The sequence below is a fragment of the Toxotes jaculatrix genome, chromosome 13, assembly GCF_017976425.1.
Source record: "Toxotes jaculatrix isolate fToxJac2 chromosome 13, fToxJac2.pri, whole genome shotgun sequence".
Classification (NCBI taxonomy): Eukaryota; Metazoa; Chordata; class Actinopteri; family Toxotidae; genus Toxotes; species Toxotes jaculatrix.
Window position 1 is genome coordinate 16,740,840 of NC_054406.1, and position 25,668 is coordinate 16,766,507.

At 41.9% G+C, this 25,668-nt stretch overlaps 1 protein-coding gene across 5 annotated transcripts in view; it reads right to left on the reverse strand.

Annotated features, from left to right (window-relative positions):
• The window catches only part of trioa (trio Rho guanine nucleotide exchange factor a), a 69,391-nt gene that overhangs the window by 42,663 nt on the left and 1,060 nt on the right, over positions 1 to 25,668 (reverse strand). For all 5 annotated transcript variants that reach the window (XM_041052979.1, XM_041052978.1, XM_041052977.1 and 2 more), the window contains exon 2: positions 9,172 to 9,222. In XM_041052979.1, the coding sequence (XP_040908913.1) occupies positions 9,172 to 9,222 (51 nt within the window). The remainder of the gene's footprint in view (positions 1 to 9,171; positions 9,223 to 25,668) is intronic.

The window sequence follows — 25,668 nt, forward strand, 5'->3', positions numbered from 1 at the left end:
TGATGTGTTTTACATACTGGTTTGTCTGGAATAAATGGAAGAAGAGGTGGATAGTTAGCGTGAGAATTAATGCAAAAAAGAAAGAAAAACCACAAGCCATAACCTGAACTATAAAGTATCACCCCATAAACGTCAAACAGGATCTCAGGGGTGTGATCGTGCCAAAGATCCCTCCCCACCTGTGCTGTTAATATTCTGTCAGAAGTGAATGGATGGCTGTCAGGAGATATTCAATAAGTGAAAACCTGTTCAAACAACTCCTCCTAAATATAGACACACAATTCCCTAAAGTGATTAAAGTCACATCTCAGCTTCAACACGCAGACACACACATGCAGGTGGACAGAATGGGCCCAGATTTTGTCCTTCAGACAGAGCAGAGGTCTGGTTTGTGTGATTGATGACCCAGACAATTCACATTACCCCAGCGTCTCTTTTTCCTTCGTTCTGTCTTTGATTGTCTGTGTCCCACTGACTCTCTCCTCTTTTTCATCCTCAGCCTTGGTGCAAGAGCAGACATCCTAGCATGTTTACCACAAATTAGGATGAAAGGAGCGTCTCTCCGAGGTTCACCGGGTCAAAGCACATCACAACCACACGAGTCAGTGTGTGTTCTTGGAGCTATTCACCAAACATTGTCTGAGAGACAGAGAAAGTCTGAAAGAAAAGACATGATGCTATCCAATTCCTGTCTCTCTTTATATAAATAATACATCAACAGAGACTTATAGTGTGGTGGTGAACTGGTAAGACACATACACACAAACTGTTACCAAGTATTACATAACAGAACAATAAGTACAATGTAAAGGGGAGGAGTAACCTCTCTGTCAGCCTTTTACTGTTGTTATGATACAAACCCACACAAACAAACACACACACACACACACACACACACAGACACACACCCCTCTCGGGCACTCGTAGTGAATTGTACTCCAGTCTGTGCTCTCAGCATGTCGCCATATTTATGACTGTATGCTAATGAGATGCTAATTCTTTTCCACCACCGGAGGAGATCAATGAGAATCAAGACTTGTCTCTATTTTTACTTTTCTTGCCTCGTCTCATTTGTCTCCTGACATCCCTCAGGGTGCCACAAAAAACAAATTAGCATGATCAACTACATTTCCCACTGCGCTCCTGTAGAGAGGGAGCTTGTAGTTCTTTACGGATGATGCATGAGAGGGGGCTGATGCAGACAGAGAGCTCTTGCTCTGCCTCTATTTCTGGGAACCACACATGGACCAGATGCCTCTCTCTATGGAGAAAGCAGGGGTGTCAGTTTGGGCTGCAGCTAATGATTAACTTCATTATTAATGAGTGAATCAGTTATTCTTTGCTTAATCATTTTTGTTCTTTTAATAAATTAATCAATAGACAATTTTTCTTAAACAGTTTTCACTTCACTTTGAACATTTATGATGACAAATATGAGAATGTCCTGCTTTTCTTTGTCTTATGTGACAGAAAAGTGAATATCTTTGGAGTTTGGACTGTTGATGTGATTTTTTTCTACAGACATGATTAAATGAGAAAATAATCAGCAGATTAACAAATAATGAAAATTACCATAAGCTGTAACCCTAAATGAATCCACAAGACATTAATAAGCAAAGGCTTGTAACTTACAATTATTTTCTTTATCGAATCTAACGATTATTTTTCAATTCATCTCTTAATTGTTTAGTATATAACAGGTCAGAAAATACTGAACATTTTGATCCAGAGAATATATGGAAATATGGCAATTGTGCATCAAAATGACATATAAATGATTTATCCATTATCAAAATAGTTGCCGATTGTTTTTCTGATAATCAACTGATTACGTATTTGACTAACTGTTGAAGCTCCGCATAGGCTATAAAACATTACTGGTTCCCCATGGTCAGGGCCACTGCTACCTTTGTCAAACAATCCCCCACTCTGTCCATCACTTGAACTCACTTTATTAAGGAACTGTTTTTAAAAAGCAAACCTAAAACGTCTTTCTAAACATTACCTTACACCGTAGTACCAATATAGTGTTAATTATTTACAGAAGTGATGCCTCTGCCATCGCTGTGTGAAGCTAGATGTGAACTCTGAGGAGTGTAAATACTGAGGGTGAATTACAACATGCCCACAAGTGGATAAGTCAGCATCTTTTTACCAAGGAGTGATTCATCTTCTAGAGAAAGGACTATCTTTGATGTTGCCCACAAACTTGCTGTCTGATTGGCTGGCTGCCATTGAGCAGGAGGATAATCAAAGGTCAATGAAAAACCTAATGTTGACAAGATGACAAGCAGAAAAACTGTGTGTGTGCATGTGTGTGCATGTGTGTGTGTGTGTGAGATAGAGTGCAGAGGGAGAGAGAGCACAGTGAGCGCTTTGTCGCGTTGTGTGAATTCACTACTGTATACTAAAATTTAACGGCCACTGGATTACAGTCTGCCCTGACACACACGATCCTCTGTAAACCCCTCAAAAACACACAAACACACACACTTTTAACCCACAAATCCTTTCCCTCCTTCCAAACATCCTTTTTGCCTCCTCTTTTGCAGATTAACCATAGACTGGGTTCTAAGTTTAAATGTCATTTTATCTGGAAATATCTGAACATGATAGCATATTTTCTTACGACTGACCTGACTATAAATACTACGGCGAAACTCTGGTTGAAGTATTTAACTGTGTTGTAGTGTTTTTGGGTGAATTTTCTATTCTACCAAACGCAAAAGGTGAGTCTCACCACACAGACACATCACTTCTCTGTGCTCTGGGACCGGAGAAAGTGGCACAGCAGCTAAATATAGAGTGGCCAGGTCACACCCACCTCACACACACACACACACACACACACACACACACACACACAGAGAGAGAGAGAGAGAGAGAGAGAGAGAGAGAGAGAGAGAGAGAGAGAGAGAGAGAGACAAACACCTACACAGGAGAAGGATGAATGATGAGAAGAAGAAAAAAACAAAAGTGGACAAGGAAAAGACACACTACAAAAATTTTTGTGACACAATGAGACGTGTCATTGTGTCGTAACTAGGCTGAGAGGGAAACTGAGTATATGCGAAAGAGAGCGGGGAGGGAATAAAGGGGAAGGCAGAGAGTGAGGGAGGGAATGTGAGCAAGAGTGTGCAAAAGGAAAGCAGAAAGGGAGCGGGTAGGAGATGACAGCTGGACGGCCACACAGAGGGAGGGAAAGACATAGATGGTAATAGTGTATGAGCCAATCAGTCACAGTCAAACCTGTCAAACACATACTCATTTCATTCCCTCATTCTTTCCCTCTATTTTGTCTACTGCTCGAGTTCTATGGAGAAATCCAAACTAAACTAAATCCACTTCCCACTGCTGGAACTGAAGGACGAGAAGGAAGAGTATAAAGCATAAATAAGGGAAATGACCTCATTGTGGATCTATAATTGCCACACACTCAACCCACGCGCACCCCCCAGACGCGCCATTGTACCTGTCAGGTGGATGAGGGCGGAGCCTGTCTGGGCATACAGCCACTTGTGATTGGCTCCCCAGCAAGTCATGCTTGATAACTGTCCCACAAATTGTAAAAAAAAAAAAATCCATAAATTGCTGTGGATTTGACTTCATTTGCTGACGGAGCAACGCAGTCCGCTGCTACCATCAGCTAATGATAGACTGACGGGCCGATGTGCTGATGGGATCCCAATCCACTGTGGGCACAGTCGCAGCAGCTGAGGCTAATCCTGGGATTCCTGAGGGGAGATATTCCAATCCAGCAGACAACCAAAACCACCCATTTTGGTGCTGTCTACACGTTCATATGGAAAAGCTGGTGCAAACATTTCCAAGCAGAGACAGAGCTATCAGTACAGACTACTTCAGTGTGCCCCAGCACACGGTGTGGATGTGAGGCATCGGTGTGCACTTCATGTGGGCATTAGGTGAGCTGCTAATCTGCCTGTCTTTTGGAGAGGCAGGTTCCCTCCAGGTAATCCTCGATGTGTAGGAGGGGTAATGATTATAATATGCCTGCACTGCATTTATGCATCCTGAGAAGCCGCTTAGCGTCAGGAGGGAGACTCGAGACTGATGGGGAAAACTCTTACAGTGCAGGAGAGGCTTAGATATAAAATCAAACACACCTCAAAGACTTTCATTCCCTCCTATCACTCCAGTGGGGCCACTCAGCGGCCAGGAGTGTCACACAGTGGTTGTAGTGTACAGCTTACACATCTGTATGTGTCTAAATGTATCAGTGTTCAGATATTTAACCCACACTACATCATGAAGGTAAGAAAGTGCACTGTGCACAAATATGTAACTCTGAATACAGCATAAGCCCAGAACTGCTGTGGTTGCTTGTAATTATCTCAAGGTCAGAACTTCATTAACTTCACTAACTTCTAGTGATTAAAGCCTAATGGTCCCACTATTAAGAGATAATGGTTTTATGGCACTCACTTTTGTTTTTAAAAGTCTGATATCCTGAGAAAGTATTTCTGTTGTTATGTATAACTATCAGACACTGTTCCCTCACAATTATGATAAAATCCCTCATTAACAGAATCCAGCTTCCAAACTGCTATGGTAACTGTTTATAGTTCAACTTACACAACTGATCATGTAAGAAAAAGAAACCACATTTTACCCCAGATCACTTTCTACTGTAATAAATACTGAGTTTATCTACTATAAACAGCATCCAACTAATCTTTATCAGTGAAAGAAAACTGTAAGAAGATTATTTTCACCGGTTAAGAAACATTATGGCTGATAAACAATGTTTTCGTCATGATGTCTATGATATCTTACGGAAACTAAATAACTGAATTGTTGATCGCCATTAAGAAAAACTGCATTAAGAAAAATGTCAATTTCTTGAGCCCAAGTTTGCTTTTTTAATTTTCTTAATGCAGTAAAGAAGAAAACCTTAATGGGAGTAGATGATAGTGTAGCAAATACTTTGGTAAACAGATCTAACCATCACTTACCATTTCTGGACACTGGACAAGACACCAGTGTGTGTGTTTTCACACTGATTATCTGATGTCTCAACATATTGATGCTGAGAGGATCAGCTGAGGAGGTTCATATTACCTAACCGATGATGTTTAAATTCAGGAATTCAGAGAAGCAGAAGTCCATCTCCGAGCCCAAACTTCCCAACAATAATATACTTTCCAAAAGCTGAGGTGAACAGTGTTTTCCAGGAAGCTCATCAGTCCTGTACGATCATATTTTCTTAAACCGAAGTCAGTCCCAATATCTCCTGGGTCACTAGTCCTGTATGAGGTCGGGAGTGGTGAAACACAGCAACGCTGCTACACCCCTCAGTGAGAAGGGCCAAGGGATGAGAGGGAAATGCCAGAAATGTTCATCACCCTTTGCTATATGGAGACCACCACCTCAACTCCGAGATCGTTCCACGTCAGGACTGTTACTGGGTCGTACGTGTGTGTGTGTGTGTCAACATATGTCAACACTCTGCACACACCTCAGAGGCTTGAGACTTGTAGGGGCCTCCCTGAGGTCAAGTGGGCATTAGACAGGCTGATACAACAAAGCAGTTTACTCAACAACACTACTACAAGTCTACCCCAGAGAGATTGTGACAAATACCTCAGGGAGGGGTGGGAGTGAGTGTGTTTCTGTGTTTGAAAAAAAATAAAACAGAGAGAGAATGCAACAGCTGCCTGGACCCGGACAGATGGGATGGGTGGTGGTATGGGTGGTCAGTCAGCGAAGGGAGGGGAAAAGTTGCCTACATACCACAAAAACAGCACACACACTCACAAACACACACACACACACACACACACACACACACACACACACACACACACACACACACTCACCCTCACATGGCGTCTGATTAAAGAGCAGTTACATTCAGGCGTAATCTCATAATGGCTCCCCCGCAGCTGACTTGGACACAACGCTTCTAAACCAGCTGTTACGGGTCAAGAGAAACCAGAACCGTGCACATGTGGGTGCATCCCTGCATAGTTGAGCACTTCCCACATTCACGGCGTGCCAGAAATTCCCTGCTGAGGGATGTGTGGGAATGGCAGGAATTCCTTGAGGCTGAATGAGTGGACAGGAATAGGGCGTCCGTGACCTGGACCCCTGACCTACATCCTGACCACCGACACTCTAAGAAATGCGGTTAGAAAGAACTAGATACTGGGCAGTGTATGAATCAATGTGTTAATGTTTCCCATGGTGGAAACTGTTGTTTCAGAGGCATTGCTACAGTTTCCGACAAGAACAAACAGGCTACAACACCCCAAAACAATTCCAATGCCAATTCAAGAAGGCATACGAAAACACACACACAACACATACAACAACGGAAATGTGCTGCAAATGAAAAATGCACCGAGGGAACCCCAGAGACAGAGACCAGACCTATGGGCCAGACGAGAGAGTGTGTGGGAAGAATCGTGGAGCAAAGGCCAAATGTAAAAAAAAAAAAAGAAGAAAAAAAAAGAACACATACCTTTGCATATCTGTTCATCTTTCTTCCCATGTACTCGCTCATCTGGTTCGTATGTCTGGTCTCTGTCTCTCGAGTCAGATGCTCAAGCTTGAGCTTGAATTTTGCTCTTGTGTTTTTTTTTTGGTTCTGCTAATAAATGCTTTCAACATGGTCCCGTGCACTCCGCTTCAACATATGGAATAATCCAAAGCTTGACTGGCCTGCCATGCCTGGTTACAGTTGCTAAGATATGATTGGACAATCACTCTTTGAGACAGGGCTTTAGCGAACAGCCAATTAATGCCAACGTGCTTTGTGTCTTACTGGACACAACAAAACTATTTGGACACGTGTCTGTGACATTACTGTATCTTTAAGAGGCTATGCTCCCTCTAAATATAAATTGCCAGTAAGTGACAGATAAATGTCTTTATGACTGATGCAGGTGTCACTCTTCCTGTGTTCATCAGTTTCATTCTCTTGTTTTATTTCCCTCAACAGACTCATCTGCCTGACTTCTTTGTTTGACATGTTCCACCTCTTTCTTTCATATCATGATCCCTCCGTCTTCTTCTTCCTCTCTTTCTCTATATTATAAAGGCCATTTTTGTGCTTTGTGTCTTTATTCACAGCCAGCAGCACTGTCTTATTTAGCTCCTCCTGTCTGAACTGACATGAGCTTCACTTTACTACTGACTGGGAGCTTCAACATGCCTCTCCGTCCTAGCAGAGCAGCTCTGATTGGCTGCCACACAGCTCCGTGCTGCTCTACTGGAAAATGCAGAGACATAAAAGGCTGATCTGATTGGCTGTTGCGATCAGACACAGCTGTGCTACTCCAACAATGCACCAACTGCGGGTACAGCTGGCACTGCCTATGCCACTGTACACTGTACACACACAGACATGTGGGTAACTAGTTAACAAGAAAGAACATGTAATTACAGCCTATTGTTTCATCTGATGATAGAGCAATATGTATTCGTATTTTTAGCAGCCATTTGTGCCAATTCACTATCAATCTGGGACGCTGCAACTCTCCACTCACAGCTCTTTAAAACAAAGGGAGACAGGTTTCACAGCCTGTTTTTTAACAGTCTGACACCCCTGAAGTTGTTGAGTGAAATCCCTATCGACAACACTGGAATGATTTCTCAGGCCAAACATATGCTTTGACCCGAGAGAGACAGTGTGGACTGAAAGATGTGATTTTTAAAAAAGACATTTGTGTAGCACTTATTTCATGCTGCATTAAAAATCAGGCCTTGTCCATAAAAAAACAGGGTATCATTATCTAGAAACATCAAGCTGACAGCATAAGCGATTGAACAGTGCAGCCCGGGTGTTTGTTTCCAGTCCACTTCAACTCTCTGTGTCCTTCCATTTTCCTCTTTTTTGTCCCCAAATCTGAGATTTGAACCGGGAGACAGTGAGAGAGAGAGCGAGAAAGAGCACCATCTTTCCTCCACCTCTTTCTGTTCTCTCCATCCGTCCAGACCTCTAATAGCAGGGTAGGCTAACCGAGCGAGAAGCAGGCCAGGGTTACCCCAGCGACCCAAACACAGCAGGGGAGGAGGGGAGAGGGAGAAGAAATAAAGACAGAGTGAGAGAAGAGAGAGAAAAGAAGGCTTGTTATTGGTGCCAAGTGTTCATTCGTCTGGGTCTTTTAATGCCACCTGATCTCATTCTGACGAAGTGTGACGAGGCAGAGAAAGAACACTGTTATTAACACAGAGTTTCACACATAAAAATCTAATATCTCTATGACAGAGAGCGTTAAAAGACTAATTTTACTTCCATATTTCCCTCCTGTCACTGACGGAGATTCAGTGCAACACACTGTGAACTGTGTGACACTGTTGTCTTGTTTAAAGCTGTTGAGTCCTGCTGCAGTTCACTGTCAACAGACAAATGCAGCTCTGCCTGCTGTAACCCTTTTTCTGCTTCAGACTCTCCAATCTGCACAAACACGCCATCTGGAGGTGACGCCGACAAGAAATTTCAGCTTGCAGAACGCAATTGATTACTGAAGATTTACACAAACTCGACCACCAGGGAGACAGAGAGTGGAAATAAGTAGAAAGAGAGAGAGAGAGAGAGAGAGAGAGAGAGAGAGAGAGAGAGAGAGAGAGAGAGAGAGAGAGAGAGAGAGATGGACAATGGACAAGCCCCACAACACTCCCTCCTAGCAAAGTGCTCTTCAGCACATCTGTCAAGGTCCAAAGGCATTAACATTATTACATAACAGCACTGCCCCCACCTTGCCTTGCAACCCACTCCTCAGCCACCCAGTCAGACCAGTGGCTGAGGAGGCCAGTTCAACAGATGGACAGGCTTAATCCCCTGCACCCCCCTCTAAACCAGGAAGTGATAACTGGCAAGCACCAGAGAGCTTAAGAAAAGCACTGCCCTGACAGCTTTATACAGACAGGCCAAACAGTAGCAACGAAGCCAAGTATTGTCTAGATATAATTGCATTCATGTTGTTTTCATCGCCTTTTTTCTGCAGGCGCTGGAGCTGCCTCCATTAAGGCCCCGGGGCTTTGGAGCAACCTGCCAACTCACTGTCCTCTTTTATATCTAGGGTTTGAGGGTTTTGATTTATCAAGGCCGATATTGCAAACGTTTTTAAACTAAAACTATTTAAAGTCATAAATGTGTGTGTTTGCTGTGTACAGTGTGTTTGGGTCGGTGTATGCGTGAATGTTTACCTGCTATCTGACTCGATACATCTCCTTTTGGCTCTTTAGGGAGGGATCCATCTGTAGGCACAAAAAAAAGAAAAACATTAAATTAAAAAAAAAAGAATAAAATTGCATTCTGCTTCTGAATTGGTTAATACAACATACATGGAATAGGTTTTATTACAATGCAATTTATTCTGTGCAATTAATGGATTATTGTGCCAACAAAGGAGAAATTTAATATCTAAGCAGTGGTGCTTGGAGCTAAGTGCTAGCATTTTCACGCTAACGTGCACACACTGAAAATGCAAACATTCTAAACAAGTGTAAGGTTTATTTTGTTTCCCATTTTAATTTAGCAAGTTAGCATGCTAACATTTGCTAGTGGCACTCAAAACAAAGTCCAGCCAAGGCTAATGGGATCTGAGTTAGCTCTGAAGGTGTTTTGGTCATAAACCGAACAGGACAAATTAAAATCTCAGGGCTGGTACTGGCACAGAACACAAAGCCCAGGGATCACCCAAGACCTTATAGCTCATCCTGAGGGAGACATGAATATCTGTACCAAATTTCATGGCGGAGACTATAAAAGGTAACGGCACTGCTTTACAGGAAGGAGGGTAGGGCTGTCACAGTGTGAAGGAATTTCCCCTGCAGTGGTTCAGAGTGGCTGAACAGCACAAAAATGTGGTATTACTTTAATTTTTTTTTTTTCATTAGAAAATACTGTTGCTTTTTAAATGACAAAGATGACACATTTTTAATCCAAATTAAAGACTTGTTTATTGTGCAGTCATTTTTTTCACTGCCAATGCCAGTGCAGTTTCTTTGTGACTCTCATTGGCTCGGCTCTTTGCGCACGGTTTAATATCACAGCTTATGATTGGCAGAGACAGAGTCAATATGGCTGCCATTAATCTCATTCATCAGAACACAATAACAGATGTTTTTACTGTAAATAATAGATGAATATGGACACAAGACACTGATTTATCAATTGCATCTTTTTTTCCAGGAAATACTGAAAAATAGCACCAAACTCCATGATTGATTATAAAGCCCCTGGAAAGATTATAATCGCAAATTGCAGCTTGTTGTGAAGAAAACACAGTGCCCTAAAGGACCATTTTTCACAATAATCCCTACATAAATCCAGTACAGAAATAACTATCAGACTCAGGGTTTCAAAATAAGGTTTCTGAAATGGTTAAAGGCAGAGTGAAATCTCCAACATTAGCTTATTCAGTAAAGCAAAAAAAAAAAAAAAAAAAAAAAACAGTCACAGGAAACAGGTTTATGAAAAAACAGTCTTAATTTTCAGAAATCTGAGCACACCTAATGCCACTGGTGAGAGCCAAGAAGCTTACCGCTTGTCTCAACCACGTTCTCCTTCATTTATAATTTTTATACCACGTTACCACCAGTTTGACAATTTTCCATGTTCTTACACAACATGTTCTGCTTACACTGGACCAGTGCGTGCAGGAGTCATCGTCTCATCACCCTATAACTCATGACCCAGGCCCACTGGTCTCTCAGCCAATACAACAATTGGCCCATTGATCCGAGCTTATAGCTTATGTGTGAGAGACGTTGCTGCTGTGACTGAGGGTGAGATGCAGTCAGTGTCCTGTGCTGTCTACATGTAAACAGGCTGGGCGCTCGACTGGCTGACTCAGTGACACATGCTCCCTCTGTTCTGACTCAGGCTAACTCCTTCCTGTTTAACCTCACAGACTGCTGCATTAAGGCAGGACAGAAGCTGGTGGTTGTACAGAATATAGGATCTGTACTGTTAAGTATCTGACAGCATGTACTAGGATATAGTCACATTTTTATATTAAAGACATATGCTACATGTAGTATACAATCCAAGCAGAGCACATTTTCTTTCCTGGATTTAAAAAAAATCCAGGATATTTTGGCAGTAATAACCAAGAGTCACAATGAAGTAATTTCTTGAGTCACACCTGCAAGAGTAAAGTTTTCATTAAAGCAACAGTATAATCTGCTCTTCGGTTTTCAGTTGACTCTATTTTCTTATTCGTTTGAATAAGCAACGCTCCTCTAAAACGATGCTGCGTCGTGTGGATAAAAAGTTGAATCAAGTTCAGCTTTTTATGCAACTGAACGTGATATCATCAGGCAATGTGCTGCATTGGCCACTCACGTAGGGTGACCAAAAACTCGCACTGGAAGTAAGTGTCTTGTTTACCATGAAGAATTGTTTCTTTCTGCTGTTTACCAAGAAACTGCGAACACGGAAGACAAACTCATCTCCACCACGATGACCTTTCCAGAGTTGTACAACTCTGGCATGAAGGATTACAAAGACATACATCACTGTGCAGTCACTTGGCGTCGAACGTGGCCTTAGGCTGACAAGGCTCATCCATATTTATTTACTTTTTCAGACACTTCCATTTTATTCACTGCCAAGTCAGACACATCGAAGCTTCCAGAAGCATCTTGAGTTTCCCAGTCGTAAACATAGCACTCACATCAACACGACTTGGATGTTGATGTGAATGCTATGTACAAGGTGAAAACTTTTATTGACAGTAACACTGATATGGTCTAAATGCAACAGGGCTGGTTTACACGAAGTAGGGGGACTGTCTGTCAACAGAAGGTCCAGGGTCAAGACCCTCTCACCAGTACGTATCTGCCTTTGAGCAAGAAATGTAACTCCTTTTAAATTCATATATAACAGCCCGTGACCTCTGACCTTCAGTCATTTTCCTTGTATGTATTAAATCACCCAGCTGTTTCCATTTATCAGCTGATTCGGTCACTGTGAGACAATAGTTGCCTACATGACAACTGGTTATTGTCTGCAGTGGCTGAAGGAGTGGACTCTCTTACCAGAGAGCTGTGGTTTAGCAACATTTTGCCAAAGGCAATTTCCGTTAATGAACATATAGCAGCACAGTGCACATAAAACTACACATGAGCAAACTTTCTGGCAACAACTGACAGTGCCACAGGGGCGAATATTCACAGAAATAAAGCTCTCACGCACAAACACAGCATGGGAAAGGAGAGCTGAGCACTAAAGAGAAGCACAACGATCTCAAGGGAATTTTCTCTAAAGCCGTGTACCTGGGAGAACTTCACAGAGAATGAATGAGATGAAGGAGAAAGCAGGAAAAAAAGGAAGGCGAGAGAGAGACCAAACACCCACATACTTCACATATTTGCAATGCCAAAGATGTCCACTTAAGCCACAGTGTGCAACAACGTAATACCAGACTACAGTGGTGGTTGCCCACATCTTATCACAATCTAAACAATAAGACTTGTGGCCGAGCCAAAAATCAAACATGTGTGGACAAAAAGGAGATAAAACACAATGTCTGTGTGCATGAAGAGACGCAGATACACACGCAGTCATGAACGGAGGCTTTTCCTCTGAGATGTGGCCGTTAGAGCAGCGCGCTAATCCAATCACACACACGGACGTGCATACACACCGAGCCAAGTTTGTTACAGACCATAGTAGGATAAGCCCACCGCTAAAATGTCAGCTGAGCTGTTTGGATAAAGTTAAACAGATCTCACACACACACACACAGACACACACATCTAACAGCCGGTGAGGAAATGACAAAGCAAAAAAAAATACAACAGGCCCAACTCCCCAAAAACACGCAAACACTCAGATACAGTGAACTCACCTAAACCTCAGCTCTGCTGAACACTGCCTATACTGTATCCTAAACTGAGCTCCCTTCCACAGACAGCTCTCTCTTGTCCTAACACACACTGAGCCTGAATTAACACAAGACCACCCTTTCTGTGGGCCCCTGCCTTCCCCTTCTCGTCAGGCACACTCATCGTTTGACTCACACACAAATAGGAAAGACCCCCTTTCATTTAAAAATACCTATTGTCTGGCTCACGCTGACTGAAATGAGGTGTGAGGCACAAAAACAATGAGTAATACCCTGCTGTCAAAGTCGTCTTCTGGAGTGCAGCGGTATATGTTGCTGTAGGGGTTTAGCAAACATTTAAATGTCAAAGACCATAGACAACACATTTAACAACATCTCACCCAAAGGATTATCCATCCATCTCTCAGAGCTGTAGGTGCTGATATAACAATGAGAGAGAGAGAGAAACTTGTAGGATGCATGATGTCAAGCTCTGAAACTATTTTTCAAAGCAGTCAGGTGGAAGGAGATACAGAGGTTAAAGTGATAATGAAAGAGTTTTGTGTTTGTTATCTTGTTCTCTGTTTTTGGAACTCAATGCTCATTGCTGTGGTATTTATGCACTGCACTTCCCAGAGAGAGCGAGAGAGAACATCTTAGTTAAACAATGCGATCGCTGCTGTGACGTCGCTTTCGATTTCTGTGGAAGCCTGAGTTTCTGCTGTTCGAGCTCTTTTCTTTGTTAGTTCAGCTATGATGATGGACATCACTGCCCTGCCGGCCTTTGTTTTCAGAATCAGAATCAGAATAACTTCATTCATCCCCGTAGGGAAATTCTTACTGTTACTTAACTCCCAGTTGAAAATGAAGAGGAAAATTTGTTTTGGCTAGAGACAAAGTCCCCTTCAGATTCTCACTCTAATCTTAAAAGATAACCGCTGATTTAACATTGCACTCCCATACAGTTGTTGGGCTGTTGTGATAGACAGATTAAAAAGAGGGTCAAAAGATGTGGTTTTTTTTTTTTATTCCACGCGTCCTACTTTCTTGTCACCTGTAAACCAACAACACAAGGTGGTAAAGTTAAACAAAATTCAGCTTTATGTCCTGCAAGTGACCGCCAGGCGAGAGCCATACATGATTATCTCGATTTCAGCGGAAACAGAGGCACAGAGTTTACTCCTCCACTCTGCTATGCCAATGAACATCAAACAAAATAAATAGAGAAAATACAGATTTTTATATTTGGGAAACACACAGTGCTGGCTTCAGATGGAGAGGATATCCTTGAGCTACTGGAATCAGCATCAGAGGAGAAGAAGGTGGATCAGCGCATCCCCAATACTTGCTTTTGCACGGATGTGGAAGATTTAAAAGTACATCCTCTAGGAGGCAGATCAGGGCTGAATCATGGCTGACTGACACCTAAATAGCTTCCTAGACAACTTCTGATTTTGCACAATGAAAACATGCTGGTTACCCTGTTGTGTAACCAGTGTGACATAGTGATAATCAGAGGCTGTCATCGTGTTTCCATCTGTAACCCTGAAGAGATCAGCTGTTCAGAGATCAACCACCTGTCCAATTCTTCTTCATCCCATACAAAGTCAAAACACAAAGTACTTCGCTACCTGTGCACCCAAGTACTTTTACCAACAGCCAGAATTAAAACTACATCTAGATTTTCTAGATTTCCCATATGAACTCCAAACAAGGGCCTGAGAACCAGGTCATTGTCCAGAGCTGCCTTTTCACACATGCAGAACACACAAACGGAGACTGTTCATGTGAGATGCGTCCACAAATATAGGAAATACTCAGAGGCGTGGCGCTTGGGTAGAGTGTGGAGGAGGCAGGTAAGAAACATCGTCAACATGCCCATTCGAGAGCTGTGAATTCTCTGGACAATGAGCGACTCTATTCACACATTGGCTCAATCGGACATTACACAAATTTTGGCAGCCTGATGTCCAGCTCAAATGATTTGGACATTAGCGTTCACGCTCTGGGTAATGTCTAGAAAAGTTCAGAGCTGCAGTGTCTGTGTGAAAACATAAATCTACCATAAATCTTTAATCAAAACTAAACTGATGATAGACAAGAGCAGACAGAACACACACAATAGACTGTTTATCCATTAAACCATGACTCTTCAGATGCGCAAGATTGACATTTTTCTACCAACCATGTTGGTACCTGCTCTCCCTGGGGAGCCCAGGTGCAAAGTTGTCCCTATTAGATACTGTAGCCAAGATAAAAAAAAAAAAAAAAAAAAAGCCTGGCTCTGCACTAAAGATCAGGACTAAAGACCACTGCTATAAAGTGTTCCTCATTTTTCCTGAGGACCTCAGGGAGCCCCCTCAAGGACCTTAGCGGTCTGTAGCCTTTGCTCAAACACACAAAAGGCCACTGACTGTGAAGTTTTACAGTGGATCAATTCCTCTCAGTTACTGGCCCTGAGCAGGAGAGAAAAAGGGAGTGAAAAGCAGTCAGAGCAAAGGACAGATAGAAAGAGAAAGTGAACGAGATGGGGAGGGCAACAGTGAGATAGCAGTTTTGAATGCACTGGAGACCCAAAGAAAAAAGGAGTACAATGGTCTTTCAGGACTTGTCCTAGTTTGGTTCACTCTCTCTCTCTGTCTCTTTCTACGCTCAAAATAGGAGCAGGGACCGTTCTGGCAAATCTTTCACACTGATCCTAATCAATTGCAAGCCGATTCAATTCTTTTACAGACCTCTGATTAACCAGTAGAAACTCTGTTAACACAGCTTGGCACTTACATCTACACTTCTCCTTGTCATTATCTTTCCAAGGTCTTGCTCTCTCTCCATCTTAGAATTTCACAGCTCCTTCTATCCTTTCTCTTCCACCTGCGCTGAATAGACTTCCTTATTTCCCTCGAACAGGACAAGAATATGATTCACTCATTCCCAAGGCTTATTGTTTATGCTCCTTTTACAAGAATGCGTAAAGAAAATGGTTATCTGCACACGTGATTTCACGGGCACTTGCAACTTGCGCTCCTCTCCCACTCCCATCCGACCTACCTCCCGTCTTCTCCTTTATCTCCATCTTCTCTCCATTTTTCTCTTTGCCCCCGCGACTCTTTTCGCTCTCTCGTTCCAGCTTGTTTTAAGAAGGCAGCGGCGGGGCGGCAAATTTTCCCCGAGCTCACACCAATTAGCTATCACGCCGGAGAAATTACCGAACGAGAGCACAGCAGATGAGAGGAAAAAGTGGGACAAGCTCCTTTTTATAAACACACAGAGAGGCGAGAGGTTTGCATATGTGGGTATCATGTGTGCGTGTGTGTGTCTGTGTGTGTGTGCGCGTACAGCATGTGTGTTTCAAATGTTCCTAAGAGGGGATTTAAACAAGCCAAAAACTCTTTTCATTTACACATCTGACAAACAACCTAATGCTTCAGTTCCCTGGATAATGGACTAATAGACCACATTTGACTTTTAAAAAACTTTTATTCAACAAGGTAAAACAGTTCGAGCAAAGGTCAACTGAAACTGAAGAGTTCTATTTTCACTTCTCTTTACCTACTCTGACACTGACTGTAAATATGCTGCTCTGCTTGACCTGATTCTCAAGTATACTGACTGACAGTTAACTTCCTTTGTGAGAAAACGTGCTCCTTTTCAATTTGGTTTATTCTTCTAAGTAGACTGGAGCTGTACCACAGGTAAATCTTTGTTTTAATGCATCCAAAAGCAGTGTGTGTGATCTATCCCTGAGCCCAGTGGCCCATAGAAAGATCACCAACCAAGCATCACTATCAGCACTTATCTGCTGGCCTTTAGTCTTATCTAGTCTGTATCTGGGCGGCAACCTGTGTGTCTGTTTGTGTGAGCTATAGAGGCACACTGATAGCACGGGCCTTCGCCGACCTGGTTTACATAGGCCTGCCGGTAAAAGACATAACGTAGGTCAGACAGACAGGCATGGTGGCTGTTGTTACCATGGTGACAGACTGAGGAACCCAGCATTTTGAGGTGGACATAAAAAGCAGGAAAACGCATGCACCTACAGCAACAGAAAGCTGTCTTTATGCTCTACATTTCTCGTGCATGTATAAAATATCTACATTCTCTGGATTACACCACTGCTTGAGCCTGAAAATCTGATATAGGGCTTGATACATATCCTTAAAGCAAGTAATCATAATAAATATTATTATGGTATCGGTAAAGAAACTACATGCTAGCAATAATATTGACTTTTATACACTACTGTTAGAGCCTGTGTTTTTGTGCGTGACCTACCACAAACCCACCTACCCATCTCCCTCTCTCCTTCGCTACGCCTATGTACAAAAACACACACACAGTAATCCCTGAGAATAAACACCAGATTGAATTAGATCAGCGTGTGTAATCCAATGAACTCTCACCTCTAACATGCCTAATGCTGTTAGAGCTGACAGCATCTCACACACACACACACACACACACACACACACACACACACACACACACACACACACACACACACACACACTCACACACACACACAGGGACTTGTACTGCTGTCACATAGCTCTGCTCTCAGACACATCATGTATATGCTCCTGTTTAAGTGAGCAGATTTGTTGTTAAAACAGTCCTTGGCCAGTCTGCTTTCCCACACACTCCATACCCCCTCTGCAATCTGCTCACTATATTATTAATAACATACTGACTTTCTGGTATCACAACTTTGTATAATTATATATATATATATTTACAGCATTTTATTATGAACATGTACATCTACAGTAATAGTATGACTTCACTGCAACATAACAAGACATTCTGGGCCAATGTTATTCATCAACACTTTTCAAATCACTCCCTAAACTCGCCCTACTTCATTGGTAAGCTGTTACATGCTGTACATATTCTTCGCACTGCCATTTAAGGCACATCCAGAGAAAGACAAAACTTGTTTGCAAGCATCTGACTATCGGGGAAGTGAGCATTGTTTCCTTCTGAAATGCAATCTGGAGTTTTTTTTTTTTTTTTGTTCTGGTTTAGGGGGTTGTATTACTGTGGTACGCCTGAAAGTTCACACTGACATCATACATGCTTTGGGCTACAAACAACTCCAATGCTCCCATTCATTTTTGCTTCATGGCTTTTGATGGCTTCGCTCACCGTGCTCTGATTGAAAAATTACAGCGTTTTGTCTAGCCAGGCATCTGTGGGCTGGGTTTTCCGACCATTTCTGCTGCGGACCCCAGCCTGTGAGGTCAGAACATTTTTCCCCTCTTAGTCTGTTACCATGGTAGTCCCCAAAATCTTCTATTTGCATCAGTGATTTCTCCATTTGCATTAATGACCCTATACCACCTTCATTTGCATGGTGCGAGATAATTTTGCAACTGATTCCTTCCCGGTCTGCTTTTGTAGGAGTGCTTATCAGTTTTCAAGATCTCATGAAATTTCCTCATTTAACCTCTGCGAGGTTGATTCCAACCACCAAACCTACTGTGGTTCAGACAGGAAGCTGTTACTGCCGTACCGCCACCATAGGAAATTTACCTCTTGGCTCACGCCATGACATTAATGGTACTGCACGTTCAATGAAGGATAAAACGAAGCAGGCAAGCCCTGACTTTTCACACTGGAAGACATCATTGTTACGCCAAAGTAAACCTATCCCAGATGACCAGTCCTTAAAAGCCTGTGATATGATACACTGATCAGCAGCAATGGCCTTGAGCAAGACGATGTATTGTGTCAGCTTGGCATCGGGTTTACCACAGAATTGTGCAACCAAAATGTTTCCAGAGAAGCTTAAAGCTTTTATAATCAATATTTTGGTTTCCCCAGAGTGTTTTAGTATCTTTCAGCTCATTGTTTTGGTTTTCTTAACCTGCAGCTGTTTTGCTTCACTCTCACAGCTCTCATAGCAATGTTTTCGTCAGCAGCATGCAGCTATTTGCAGTGAAAAACCTTTGCACACTACCTTATGTCTGCACAGACAAAGTTAGCTACTACCTGGTGAATATAGTGGAGCACTGAGCCGCTAAAAAGACTGATTTTTCCAATGCAATTTAGAAGAGACCAAAAACAAAGCTAAAAGGAAAGTGAACATTGGACTTGTATTGCGCAACTGGCAAGAAACACAACACCAAACCAACACTAATATTGTTATGTATCTGCTGAATGTGTAAATAGGCAATTATTTGCTAACACGTTCACTGTATTAACTAATAGTATCAAGCAATAATAAGTCAGAGGCAAATTTAACTGCCTCCAGTTGGCAAAAAAGGTCAGTGCAGGTTTAAAAAAACTAAAAGTAAGAAGTGCTGAAGTGTATTTTCTTTCCCCTATCTTCACAGCTGGTCTGAGATTTGTAGCTTTTGTTATGTCTGTGCTGTGATTCTTGTTTGTTTGTTGTTTGTATGACTTTTGGAACCTGTCCCTCTTTCAGACTATAATAAGCTTTATGAGTGGGCAGAGTTTCTGTCACATGATGTGGAGTAACAGTGAGTATTCTACACAGTGATTTGTCAAACATAACCTTGGATGTTTTTCCTTCCCATTCAGGCACAAACAGCCATTTCACATCAGCTGTGTCACAGACTGTGTGCGCTAATCCTGATCTGAAGTGTCATTCCTCTTAATGAACTGAGAGACTGGCAACTCTATGTGTTTATATGCTAATGATTTACCAAAACTTTGCTCCTACTGACACGGCCTCAAACAGATTATAATTCAAACAAGGAAAAAAAAAATCACAATCCTCGCACTCAAACTGACTTTGCAGCAGATTGCGGCGGTTCTGCTATGTCTGATAGCTGTAATCTGCTTTAAAATTTAATGTACCTGCACCTGTTATTAGGGATGAGAAAGATTGTGTGTTTACACAGCTACTCATGGGAAAACGAGAGCAATTTCAATAATTTACTCTTTGCTGTTTACAAACCAACTGATATTTTCAAAAATGTACGGCAATTTTTTCTGCAAAAATATTATGAGTATGAGAGAAAGAGGTTGTTACAGTGTCAGCAGATGACTGACAATTATATTATTTGGAATACTTTTATCTCCAAAACAAACCATTTTATATGTTGACAAAACCGCTCTAAATTTCCATCCTTATCCACATATATAGATGTTTTTGTCAGTGCCACTAATGGTTTCCAAGTGCCTGAGCTGCTGGTCTTGTTGCCATGTGTTCAGAGTTGTATTTGTGCTTCATTTTAAGGGATGAATGCCTTTCTAACTGAAACATCACATTTTAATGCCACAATAAAAAGGAACAGTTCGAGCGGAAGGGATGTTTTTTATCCCCATGTTTTAGCTTAATCTCCAGCCCTTTCTAAAAAGTTTTTTTTTTTACCCAGCCATCCATTTGCTCTTGACTGAAGCTGCCTGGCTAAATAAAAGGCTAAAATCTCATAACCATCATCTTTCTCTCCAGCTGGCTTTTATTTATTATATTCTTGCCGCTCTTTTGCACAATAGTACGGTTACTCAGAGGTGTGTGTGTGTGTGGTGCTGGATATCTATGTGCAGATGGGTAAAAATGGCCACTGGCTGTGTAGAAGAGTGAAGGCAGTGCGATGTGACCTTAACAATACAAAGACGGGGAGAAGACAAGATGGAGGGAACAGAGACGGGGTCAGTGAGAACGGCAAATATGAGACCGCTCGTGTGGATAAGTGTGAAAAGCAATTGAGAGAGAACAGCAGCTGCCCATCCCAAAGCCCCTTGTACTGGGAACCACACGATGCTGAAAAGCATTACCCTCAATCACTCAGCCTGAGCCTCTAAAAAATGTGTCTTTCAAGTGCACAGAGTTCTGTACACTCAGGCCAGTTTTCAGCTAAATTCTGCTCATTTTCTGTCCCTTTAACATCTCTGGGTAAATTCTGCCATTCTGGACAGGGATGGTTCTGATAGCTGGTTTGGATCCGGTTCCAAGTTGGTAAAATACCCATACTTGTTAAGCTCCAGCTCCAGCCAACAAACTCCTTATTGAAACTTTCATTACTGTTCTCCACAGGAATTGACAAATGCTGCTATTAATGACAAACATGTTGGATCGGCTTAAACGTTTCAATTCAATAAAAGAACTGCAGAATTAACTATCTGCGGGAGGACATTGTCGACGGAGGGGGGAACAACAAGTCCTCCAACGTGTTAAAGCAGGAACTTGTTCTCTTCTTGATAAGGACTTGTGCTTGGCCTCAGCCTACCACTGGTCTTATGCTGTGCTGTGTGGCCTGTCAGAATCTGTGACAGGCAGCAGAGCAACAACAAGCTCACCTTCAGGTAACGTTAAGTACATTGCGCAGGCAAAAACACTGATTTAGTGAATTTATTTTCACTAAAAGATAAAGAAGAACTAGCAATATTTTATTGTGTGTTTCTTTCTTCAGCTTCTACAGCTTCTGCAGCTGCAGAACAACCCCCAGTGAGCAGCGGTTTTTCTTAACAACAAAAATTAAAAATGAGTCATGACAGGGTTACGATATGTCACAGAGCAGTGATAGAATAGGTGGCAAAAGCCCTACAATTCAGCACAGAAGCAGTATGGTTTAGGTTTAATAGTTTAATAGTTAATTACTCCAACATAATTACCACTGAGAGAAAATAAAGACAGTGCATTTTTAAATGCTTACTAACTACAAACAATTTAAAATGACTCCCTAAGGGACTCGAAAAGGATTCAAATTCAATATAATGCTACTGAACTCTGTCCCTAATAGTGGACAATGTTGCAAATCAATAAGCACAACGTCTTTATGATGTGGTAAAGTAAGTTAATTTGTCAGTTTTATAATTTCCTGGAGTTGGCTGAAAACAGGCACTCCTCAGTTTCTCAGAATTTCTCGATTCATTTTCAAGAAAATTAGCTCTATCATAGAGACTGTTCCTCTGCCGCTTTGATTTTGACCACTCTTTCCTTAAATCTGTCTCTCACAAGCCCCACAACTTTATGGAAATGCACCGCTAAATTGCTGGAGGACCCCTTTAAAGTCACATGGGTTTTTGACAGTTGGAGACTAAGGTTCAAATACCATGTTTCATACTTGTTTTATTGGCTTTTTTTCTATAATTATGGGTTTTCAACAACCTGTCAAATACAAAGCAAGAACAAAATCTATGTTGTCGATGCAGCAACAAAATTAAGTGACAACAAACCTAGCCTTCATTCACTCATTTGTATTGATCTACAAAGCATCAAATCCTCTGTTTACTTCCATCCCATGCACATGGGATGATAAAAGAAATCTGCTTTGTACAGCAATAGGCTTTAGCCTCTGCTCTGCGTCTGACTTGGCAGCTTTAAGCCTGGAGGAAACCTTTACTGAGGGACCTCAATCAGTCTCCATCTCCTGGATCGATATCCATTAGTCTCAGAGTGCGTGTGTGCATGTGTGTGCGTGTGTGTGTGTGTGTGTGTGTGTGTTTTCAGACCTCATCCTGGGTGAATGAGCCTGAGTCATAAATGCAAGCTCTGGATCAGATTTCTCCCTCTCTCTCCTGCTTGTCTGTTTCACTCACTTCCTCGCACAAACACACGTACACACTGATGCTCATTCAAACATACAGACCGACCTTATGAACGACATGTTGCTACCTCTCAACATCCATTCACAGAGGGCTGGCAGTGCGGATTGCATTTATTTATTTTCACTGTGAATAATACCCTACAAGTAATATCTGTATGAAATCAACACTAAATCAGCCTCTTAGTCATCACTGTAGCCAAAGATGTGTTTGGCGTGGAATTACTTGATGACTGACAACATGCCACAACAAAACTCCCTCTTTTGGAGCTCTGAGGCCTAGGTATTAATTCAGAGGGGAAGCTTCTTTTTTTTTTTTTTTTTTTTTATTAGTTGTCATTTTGCATCAGGGCGGAGAGGGCCAACACGGCACGACAAGACTTAGGGAGGGAGGAAAACATGAAACAGACATTGGTGAATCGACGCTCAGACACCAGACAAGCACACAGAGAGCAGCAAAGAAAACAAAGGAGGAGGACATGGGAAAGACACAGAGACCAACGCCGAAGGATGGAAAAAGAGATGAGGATGGAGCTGGGGATGGACGGGGAAAAAAGCGTAGCCTGTGGCAAGACACTCAAACCTGTGCATGTCAGAACAAGATTCCCAGATCTATGAGGAGGAAGTTGATGAGCAAAACAAAGAGGAGGGGAGCCTGAATGTGACATTCAAGCCTCCCAACAAGCTTTACTGTGCAAAGCCAGTGATAGTGCTATCTATACTTAGACCTATAGTGATTACACTACTGGTTTCACTACTGAGATGACTAATTCAGAGCAAGGCCTTCAACAAGGATGCTCCTCTTAAAACTGTTTTTGAGCCAACCGGGGTTGATAAAACTTTGAAGAGCTAGTGATTATGTACAATATGAACCAGAAATTGTGCTCACAGATGAGCACAAAAGTGTTACTGGAAGTATGTCCCCCTGTAGCTACACAATGTTTGGAGACAAAAGACGACAGACTTCATGACAAAAAAAATCCCATCACTGAAAGCCAAATCCAATCTCATATTTACAGTAAATATCTGTCCATAGTCATCATTATCTCATACAGTAGGTGGTCTTGTCAATCACTGGCCTGTTGTGCTCAGTGACATCTGCACACCACCGACAGGGCCAAGAACTCTCTGGGGGGTAAAACAACACTGTAGCAGCATCCAACAACAAGCACAGATCAACGATACCACCTGAAAAAATTTGGGTCATATTTAACATAAAAGTCTGTGACTGCAACACAATTAGTAACACACAACACAGTTATCAGTGCTAAGTATAGTTTTTAGAACTTGTAAAGAAAACAATAACATGCTCCCAAAGGAACGCCATATAAGAGAGCAGCTTCTGACAGCATTTTATCAATACATCAATAATTGCAGTTAAATTCCAGCAGGCCACGTTTAGCATTAAGTATAAAAAAATGTGGATTTGAAAAAGATACACTAAGATGGGTAAATGTCAAGCTCAGGTTAAGATTGTGGTTTACATCAGAGAAAGTTGTGATTAAGGTTAGTGTTTGAATGGAGCCAGGACCATTACTGTGATGACTGAGAGCGCCTCAAGCACAGACTGGTCTGAAATTTAAATTATATTTATTTAACAACCAGTGTTAAAATATTCTTGTGATTTAACAGTGCCAGTGGCAGATAGTGGCAGGAAATGATCATTCATGATTCTTTAAGTGCATGTTTGTCATCTACAGACACAATTTGCTTTCATTTTATCCACAATTTCTGTCTTAATTCAGCTGTGGCAGAATCCCCACTGCTAGAAAAATGTAAGAGCAACAAAAATGAATTACCTGTGTCATTGTGTCTCTCAGACAAACAAAGTTAATATACACAGTTTCAGGATTGTATTGGTAAATAAAGACATGTCTGTACTAAAAAACCAACACTGCAGCAGATGGTCTTGTGGTAATAAGAAAAGGGGGCATATCAAAAAAAAAGTTTAATTATACAACAAATTCGTAACAGATCTGATTAACAATGAAGCTGAGTGGCTACAGCTGTGCAGCATCAACTACACACACAAAGTGTGGTTGCACGTGAGTTACAGGATGCCTCTCGCTCCTCTCCCCAAGAGGAAGCCATCAGAACAGCTCAATACGAATGCTGAACTTCCCTCTGTGGCTTATTATCTCGCTAGACACAAAACCACAGGAGCCAGAGGCTGGATGTCAATACTCTGCATTCTCGTCCTTGTTTACACCCCTCTAACTGTACTTCAAAATCTCAGTTCTACCACAGTGGTCCCACACATGACAGTGTACTAGCATAGCCAGTGATTTGGCTTATGAACAGCAGACACACAGTGAATTACAATTATCTTCTGTTTATTTTCTCTTATATGCCACCGTGTAATATTTGTGTATCACAAACCTATGCACATATCACCAGGAACAACTCACTGGCACCAACCACTTTCCATATACACAAGTCGCTGTTGGTTCAATTTATAAACATATAATTCATACAAGCTACCAAAGCAAATGAAGCAGACATGACATCAGGCACTGGATCTGATTCACTGCCTGCAGTCAGCGAACAGAGCTAGAGGGTTATCTGGCATATCCCAGTGCAGCCCACAGGCTCATCAGCTTGTCCAAGACTGACCAGCAGACAGGCTTTCGCCTATACGATCAAAATTTCATTTAACTGTACTGCAGAAAACACCACTTAAAAATACACTGTTAATATATGTACCAACTGTATAAATGTTTATACTGTACATTAAGTGGAGGCGTGGAAATGAATATCAAACAAGCCATCTTTTCACATGCAATGTCTGCTGGGTAAAATTAAAATTCAAACTTGATTTTTGAAACCCCTTCAATCTCTGCTAGGACCCCTGGAATTCACAGTTTATGAGCCATTGTTGTGAAGTCACTGCAGGCCCGTGTTGGGACTTCAAGTCACAGTCCTTGCTGACAAATTAGCCTACTTGGCTAATATTAGCAATCAGTACATGCAGCTGGGTTAGCCTTTAACCATTGTCTAAACGCAACAGTGTAGTTGTATGTGAATAAATCAGTGTCACAGGCTTGGTGGGGTTTTTACCACAACCAGAAAACCGTGATATGAAAAATCAGTCTTTTGGCCTTGGTAGCTATGTTACAAAGCTAGCTTATCCTGCACAGTGCACACCCAGGCTATCTGTACCACGCCATGTATTGTTTACATACCTCGCACGGTTGTGCCAGTTTTTTGATCTTGCTAACAGGGCGGTGTACAAGAAAAAGCGGACACACCGTTATTGTGTTTGTACTTAATACATTTATCAGCTGTTAAGATCCACACTAGCTTTGTCATCTCACTACTCAGCTAGCAGTGCTAAACTAGCTAGCATTTGTTAGCAGACA